Source organism: Lolium rigidum, chromosome 2 (assembly GCF_022539505.1).
Source record: "Lolium rigidum isolate FL_2022 chromosome 2, APGP_CSIRO_Lrig_0.1, whole genome shotgun sequence".
NCBI classification, from domain to species: domain Eukaryota; kingdom Viridiplantae; phylum Streptophyta; class Magnoliopsida; order Poales; family Poaceae; genus Lolium; species Lolium rigidum.
Genome location: NC_061509.1, coordinates 85,411,538 through 85,419,640, shown reverse-complemented (window position 1 = coordinate 85,419,640; position 8,103 = coordinate 85,411,538). Strand labels below are relative to the sequence as shown.

Here is an 8,103-nt window from a genome sequence, read left to right as displayed (position 1 = left end):
GCAATTGGTGTATCATGTATCAAAATTTTGTTATAAATAGCTTTATACCTAATTGTTTGGCCAGCAAAATATTCATTCTTTTTTGTCAAGTCCAATAAAAAATGAAAATAAATTAAGTGCCACCCAAGGGACTCATTATTTGTCACACTGTACCTGTACATTTTCCTTCCACTATATTGCGCAGACCGCTAAAATTACAACCAGCTGCTTACTATATGGCGCGGCGTGCCGCCGCGCCCGTTTATTGCTAGTATGAATTATCTTGTTACCAGTAGCTTCACTTAATCTATAGTCTGACACAGTTTGCAACGCATCATCTCAATATATTTTGTGTACCAGTGTGGGTATATGTGAATGATCTATATTCTTGTATGAGAACAACTTGTTCTGTTGTCATCTGGTAGTCTGGCTAATAGAATCTGATTCTCCACGGGTGAAGCATTTAGGAAAAATAAAAACTTTTAATTATGAGAGATTTCTAATAGTAATTTGTTATTCTGTTTATTGTTATTTGTGCTTAATGACCGACTAAAAAGTAAATTATGCACTATGATGTTAGTCTTTTTGTTGGTTTGAAGAACACATTATTGTTGTCACACTTTGTTTTTGCCACGGTCCTTGAGTTTTTTATCATCATGTGCATTTCTTTTTTGAATAAACCGTCTTAATGAACACTATATTTTATTTTGAAACATGCATCATTCAGCTAGATAAGGTTCCTGCAAACTTAAAAACGACAAAAAAAAACAAGTATGAATAGAAAAGGCATTAACAACCCTTCTAAACACATGGATTCATTCTCTCTCATAGGTGGTCCTTCAAGGAAGTACTGTGCCTCCTAATAACCTTTTTGATCATCTCTAGAACCGTTTCGAACAATATGAATCAAATGGTACAACAACAAATGGTTGGAAACACAAATAAATCCTAGTTGCCGTGCCTTTGCCATGATGTAAGTTTCCTCAAGGATAAGTTCAAACCCCTCTCATCCTCAATGATCATATTGTGTAGAATGACACATGTGGTCATGATGTCCTTGAGTGTGTCCATATCCCAAAATCTGGCAGGTCCTCGGACTATTGCAAATCTAGCTTGCAAAACACAGAAAGATCGTTCTATATATTTTCGAGCTGCCTCTTGTGCTTTTGCAAACTCAGCTTCAACTCCTTTCCCTGACTCTCGGATGGTTTTCACAAATGTGGCCCAATCCGGGTATATACCGTCGGTAAGGTAGTACCCCATTGTGTACTCCCCCCGTTGACGGTGTAGTTGCAAGCCGGGGCATCACCTTTAGCATGTCGGGCAAGAAGATGAGATCGATGCAAGACATTGATATCGTTGAGTGAACCGGACAAACCAAAAAAACTGTGCCAAATCCAAAGATCCTGCGATGCAACGGCCTCAAGAACGATTGTTGGGTCGCCGCTCCGGCCACAATACAAACCTTTCCAAGATTTTGGACAATTTTTCCATGTCCAATGCATACAATATATGCTTCCTAGCATGCCCGGCCACCCCCGTTGTTCGTTCTCCGCCATTAATCTTGCGGTATCTTCGTCATTGGGAGCTCGAAGATATATCAACACATACACGCGCATCATAACCTTGCAAAAATGTCGGACGGACTCCAACGTCGTATCCTCGCATATGCGAAGATACTCGTCGGCATAGTCCACCGGAATGCCGTATGCAAAGGTGCGCATGACGTATTTTCTGGTGCGCGCTAAATCTCAAGAGCCCGGCAGCATTCCTTTTGCGCTTGAAGTAGCGCGTGTTGTCCTCGCACATTGTGACGATTTTGTTGAACAAAGATCGCCGCATTCGGTACCGGCGGCGGAAAAGATGGGGCGGGTATGTCGGTACCTCGGCGAAATAGTCGCACATGAGCAAGGTGTGGCCGAGGGCGCGGTTCCGCGGGATGCACAACCGCCCCATGGTCGAGCCCTTCGCTTCTTCGGCCGCACGTCCGTGACCGCCGCCGCTGCGAGTATCACCGCCGTCAGCTCCAGCTCGTCGTCGAGCAGCTCCTCCAATTCCGAGTCGTCGGAGGAGGACGAATCCTCCAACAAAAACAACGCGCACGGGTCCATCTGCAAAGGCGCAACAACCACGGGAAAAAGCTTACCGGCGGCGGCGAGGCGTGCGCGGCGGTGTTGATTCCGACTGATTGGTGCCCGATTCGCACGCGCCGGCGGGCGGAGCGAACGCGGCGGACCCGCGCGCGTGCTTCTACCGGTCGGAATCGGAGGGGAAGGGCGGGGGAGGCCGGGATCTGCGGTAGCGCGCAGCGACGGCGGTTGGCGGAGGAAGAGAAGAAGGGGGAGAGCTGAAACTTCCTTCGCGCCAAGGGGCATAAATGGATGGAGACCGGCCTCGCACAGCCCCTCCGATCGGGGAACTTGGGGGTCGTGCGGCGCGAATCGGGGCGGCTCCAAATTTTTTTTAAATGGGGGTTTCGACGCGGGATCTGAACGGTGCTTTTTTTTTTTTAATCCTCCGAACCGAAATCGGGGCTTATTATGCGGATGGGGTCTTATGGGGATCTGCTAGAGATGCTGCGAGCCTGTGAAGACATTGAGGAGGAGGAGGAGGATGGGGAGCGGCGAGTCGAATCGTCGCCGCACGTGCATCGCGGCGCTCGACGGCGTTGCCTGCGCGGCACCGGCGGTTAGAGATGGAAACGAGGAGCGGCCCGAGCCCCGGGTGTGTCGCAAAGCTGGGCTGGGCGTCCCCTGTGCAGGTGCAGCGCCGGCAGATGGAAACGGGAGGAGAAGCGGCCCGAGCTGAAGCCTCGACGGAGGATGGGGAGAGGGAGGAGTAGGGGCACCAGCTCGTCCTTCTCGTTGCGGCAAACCTCGTGGCAGTTTCATGGCGCTGGAGACGACTCCCAAATTCGGGTCCTGCAGCTGCAGCTCGCCTATGGCTGCCGAGCAGGAGGCCCTCGATCAGATGATTGCGCCGCCCGACGAGGAAGATTACTGCTGTGGAAGACGATGACGCTTGGGGGTATGATGACAGGCAACAACTGGTGTCCTCTGCATGTGCTTCATCGATTCCACCGGGATTGATGTGCATGCTTGCAACATGTTCGATCATATTCCTCGCTGGACATGCTCAAATTCCACACCCTGGTACACACTCAGCATACCACTTCGGTAGTATTTGATCTTAGGCCTGTTGCCAGCAGAGTGAGGAGGGTGGATTTCACCACCTTCGCTGATCTGCTGTCCGCTACTGCTCTATGTGATTGATGCCGAGGAGGACTCATTTTTTTATGCCATCATTTCTTTGTAGCTACCCATAATTAGAAAAAAAGGCATCTTCTTTTATTCGTTTCTTGACTGCTGCACATATATTCTAGGCTACTTACATAGAAGGTCTTGCCTTTTCTGTTAGTTGTTTGCTGCCAGGGAATGGCGGACTATCACAGCATTATATGCCCCCACTAACCTAACTCTTTCCTGCAACAGTTGTTTGGGATTTTACCTTGTGATACTGCTACAAACTGCAAAAGACGCAGAGTGCTCCTTGTCAGATGTAAGTGACGACTCTTTTAAGCTTTCTAGTTCATCTGGCATGTCTGACTAAATATACAGTTGTATACTTGTATGTCAACGCTCTTTGCATTTATATTTGTCTAATATCCGTGATTTCTGTTTAGCAGATCGCACGATGAACACTCGTGGGTCTGTGTGGCGGCGCGCCTTTTGGCGTACCCCAGCATCTAGTGCAAAGAAAACAATTGAAGAGGCTGAATGTGATGTGTCACCGGATTTAAGCCAAGTAAAAATAAACAAGTCTGCAAACAAAGCTGAAACAGGGAAATTATTTAGTAGAAATAGAGCTTGAATGGCTCTCTAAGAGGGAATCATCAACTCCTCTCCACAGCATGTTTGATTTCTGTTAATGTTAAAAGATGTGCCTGATTCATCCTTTTTGAAAAAAAAATGTCGTTTCCTCCACATTAGGCCTTCAAAATCTGGAAAGAATTAAAACTACTGGTTCAGGTTGGTCGATCAGGTCTCTGGTTTGTAAGGCCCAGAATATGGGTTCTGATCCTGTGATAGCGATTGTTTTGTTGTGATCCTTCCTAGTACATTTGTATTATTGGTGCACAAAAAAGTTGATATCAACATTTTTCTTGACCACAAGAAATATCAGGAACTGAGAGAAAGGAGAGAAAAGGACAGGGCCGTACTCTTGAACCACCCACTTGTTGTGAGGTGTTACTCACAGATTCCACACCAGTGCTCCACCACAAAATCCATAAGAACTCTAAACAACAATGAGAGCTAAGGTTCCAAGCTTGGCAGTTTCACGATGCTGATGCCATTTCCAGCTCGGATCTCTCAGACTATACATCCTGCCCCAAAGTTCTTTGGGTTGCATCACTCCCATGGTAAGAATTCTGGCTGTTTGAGTTCTTGATCTCAGCTTTTCGGTAAATCTTGATGCTTTTCCAAGTGTATGCATATACACACAATTGAGAAAAATCTTCCTGCTACAGATTGTAGATGGTGGGGGGCTAGAAGTAAGGTGGTTTTTCCCCCTCTCTGTGCAATTGGAGCCGGCAATGGCGCTCCATCTGGTGACAATGTGAAGAAAAGGTGGGGAACTTTATTTTGTGCTAAAAAATTACCTTGAGATCATAAAAATGAAATGGTCATCCTGATATTTACATGATGTAATATATTCATTGAAATGGTGCTGTAGAGAGTTTCATATGGTACAAGCTAGATTGCTAGTGTGCATACTCTAACATGGTAGCTTTGGCAGACAGATTGCGGAGCATATTATTCTGCTTAGAACCAACCCTAACATCTCCGATGCTGAAGAAAAGGACATGCTTGATTACTTGTATACATGTCAGTATCAGATGAGAGGGATACTTACAGTCTCATTAGGTCAGAGACTCGTATATATCTATTGATGCATCACTCATTTAAGTGATGAATTGCGCTTCGATGCATTCACATCTGTCTCTTGGATGCAGGCCGCATAGAGGACCCTAATAGTGAGAACTTCACGCATGCTGTCTTCATGCGTTTCCAGCAGAAAGAAGACATTGCAAAATTTCAAAGTAGCGCATACTATTCCAAAGTTCTCGATGGCTATGTGAAACCTGTTTCCTATGTACGCCTCACCATGTAATCTTCTTTCCAATTCGTAAACTATACTGATTCGTATGCTTGTACATAGCATTGTGAGTCACTATTTGAATAACTTACAGGGCTTGGTTTCTGTAGATTTTGAATCTGAGGTGGAAGATGACATTATCCCTCTCTTCCGTAGAGGCGAGGTAATATAATTGAAGTTGTGCTAGCATAAATTGTTATCCTCCTTTTTCTTAGCATTGTGTTCGAGCATAGGTTTGCTTTGCCATACAGGATTTTAACTACGGAGTTGAGTTTATGTTGTTAATATCTTTCTCGGAGACTGCATCCAAAGAGGCAGTGGAGGATGCATTAGCTCACCTTCAGAATTTGATCATACAGTACAGTTCTTTTATTGTGCAAGCAACCTTAGGTATAACGAACAGCTTCATTTTGCTTCTTCCATCTTATTGCCAGTATGATTGTGAATTGCGTAATGCTCTTGGCTACACCTATCTCCGCTGTTTCAGCCATATAGAAAAATATATGGTCACAAAATTTCTCCCGATCTTCTTTTCTTGGTCTGAAAGAACCAACCATGCCATCATGTTTCAAATCAGGTTGCTGTCTTAATCATATCGACAATCGGTACAGTCATGCTGCAGTCATCCGTTTTCCATCACGTAAGTACTCCATTTTTTCTGTTTTAGAATCCAAGAACCACTTAGATGTTAAGCAGAGCTAGATAATGGACATCTTTCCTAACACCAAGACTGATTACTCTACTTTGTTGTTTCCTGCAGTTGACGACTTCAAATTGTTCAGGGGGAGCATCGAGTACAAGGATGTAAGTTTTTTCTGCATTTTCCTCAATTGAAATTTGGGTTTCACTAAATTATGTTCTCAGTGATTTTGGTTGGGGATTGTTTTTCTCATTTTTTGTATCAAAAAGGAAGGAAATATCACGAGTAATACAAGAAATAAAATGCTCCATAAATTGGCCTCACTTTTGTGTAAATTCTTTTCAAAAAATTAGAGCATCCACAACCTGTTGTAGTGTGCGTAAATGAGCAAGAAATAACACTGTTTTTTCTGACGGTAATCTCATAGTTATTTTCACCTTTTACCTATTGCACACTACAAACTCCGACTAGGCACAAAATGATTATAATTTACCTGTTGGCCAGCTTCAACTCTGAAAGTATAACCATTTTCCTAGCTTACAGTAAGAATGCGGTAGTATACTGCATCACAGCTTAAAACTATCAGTGCGTGCGACTTTCTAGAATGCCTTACTAAGTCATAATCTCGATAATTTCTTTTTTCTGATTTATGAAATGCAGATGTGGGCATCGAAGTTTCGTCAGTACACTACGAGGTCTCTCGACCTGTATTTCATCGTTGACCCGGTGGGCAACCAGCTCATGTAGTTGCGCTTTCGAAATTAATGGACTGGACTGCCTCGGCTCGGTAGAGTTTTTAGTTTTTGAAAGGAAGAGATGTTAATTCCAATTATTCTCTTACAAGTTTGATGTGTGTGTCACCTCACCAATATGCTCCTCCATGCACTGCTATGCTTATAACCGTGTCCAGATTGGTGATCATATGTAAACTCTTTTCATGTGACTAACTTCGGATGATTTGGACGAGTTGCTTGGGGCGGAAAAGTTGGCATCACTTTGCCTTGTTTTGGCTTGATCCTTCTCATATGTAGGCTTATACCTACATTCCGACTTCGCTGGCTGTTCGGAGATTTTATCTTCCAGAACGGAGCACATGATCTCTATAAAAATTGTTGCTACTGATATATCTGCCGTAGAGAGGGGAACTTTTTTTTTACGTGGAGGCATTATTGTGGGGCAGTACATACATGCAACGAAACTGGAAGTGTAAAGTGTTGGATAACTACGTGCGGACGCTACCAGTATACACTATATTATGCCCATAAGGGCTTGATTTCTGGTAAACCACATATTAATTATAAAATGCTCTCTAAAAGACACCCAATGAATATCCATATTTGAAGCCCTCATGGCAAAAAAACAGGACATTTATAATTTTGAATTTTAGAATATAGGGAAAATATATTTGTTAACATTTCCTAGTTTGGACATATAACATGTATGTAGGCACACACAAGTGCAACTATGGATATCATAACATGGCTAAAGGTGTGGTGAAGACGTAGTGAGAGTCGAGCCTAAGCGGCGAATCGTCACGCAAAGGTCCTTTGAACATCAATCACATAATAAAAAATGGGCTAAAATTGCAAAATATAAATGGGATTAGAAACATAGACAACTAGATGAAACCCCGCGCGTTGCAGCGGAAAGATAAGCTAATATGTATCTGACTACATGTGAAGAAACTACATAGTTAGGTTGACCCTTTGATCAACTCAATTGCCTTGTTAATTTTGCCGTCCCTCTAATCTCTGTTGTGTGAAATGGATATGGTTTTCATCTCTGGGTTACCATAGTTTTGTATGGGTCTTGAAGTTCAGTTGACGGCAAACTGAATCGGGCGTACCAATGTTTGACCGAGTGCTCAGCTCTATTCGAAGTAGCTGGAGGCCTGTTCAAATCCTCATCAAATTAATGTAATGTGTATTTATCTGTTCTGCACAGTCAAGCAAACGTACTGATGCAATAGGTTGAGGAAATTTATTTTAAGATTAGCTTTAATAGTAGAGAAACAATGGATATGTATACATTTCTCCAAAAGAATGTTTAAGCTCCCAGAAGTGGCCACAACCGTATATTTCTAATTCTTTACATGGACCTTTGCTTAGTTCCAAGCTAAACCAGGTCTCAGTGAAGTACACGATCATACCTTTGCTGTAATTCAATGGAAAAGAATAACTAAATTATGCAGTCATTCATATACAACAACTGTCCATTATCCATAATTTGTTACAGAAGGTAGGTCAAAAGTTTGAGATAGAAAAATTATGTACCCGAGGAAGCGACAAACCTTAGAGTCATGGTAATTCTAGTGTAAGCATAGAGTA

The 8,103-nt window shown here is 43.4% G+C and overlaps 1 protein-coding gene across 3 annotated transcripts; it reads left to right on the top strand.

The window, feature by feature from the left end:
- Window positions 1-2,874: 2,874 nt before the first annotated feature.
- On the top strand, window positions 2,875-6,742 carry LOC124692045. 3 transcript variants are annotated; one of them, XM_047225343.1, is made up of 11 exons: window positions 2,875-3,131; window positions 3,471-3,537; window positions 3,665-4,399; window positions 4,508-4,607; window positions 4,777-4,904; window positions 4,994-5,133; window positions 5,231-5,299; window positions 5,388-5,526; window positions 5,714-5,776; window positions 5,897-5,940; window positions 6,437-6,742. In XM_047225343.1, exons 3-11 carry the CDS (start codon window positions 4,321-4,323, stop codon window positions 6,521-6,523), a joined length of 849 nt encoding a protein of 282 aa, XP_047081299.1. In that variant the 5' UTR covers window positions 2,875-3,131; window positions 3,471-3,537; window positions 3,665-4,320; the 3' UTR covers window positions 6,524-6,742. The 3 variants fall into 3 exon arrangements, with proteins under 3 accessions (XP_047081299.1, XP_047081301.1, XP_047081300.1); XM_047225344.1 differs by lacking the exon at window positions 2,875-3,131 and having other exon boundaries at window positions 3,474-3,537; window positions 4,777-4,865; XM_047225345.1 differs by lacking the exons at window positions 2,875-3,131; window positions 5,388-5,526 and having other exon boundaries at window positions 3,467-3,537.
- Window positions 6,743-8,103: the final 1,361 nt, after the last annotated feature.

Bases quoted from the DNA above. Each gene is read 5' to 3' on its own strand.
- LOC124692045 (XM_047225343.1), top strand. From the start codon at position 4,321: ATGCTGATGCCATTTCCAGCTCGGATCTCTCAGACTATACATCCTGCC. The intron at 4,400-4,507 runs GTAAGAATTCTG...TTCCTGCTACAG, and splicing joins TGGGTTGCATCACTCCCATG to ATTGTAGATGGTGGGGGGCT. The intron at 5,527-5,713 runs GTATAACGAACA...GTTTCAAATCAG, and splicing joins TATTGTGCAAGCAACCTTAG to GTTGCTGTCTTAATCATATC.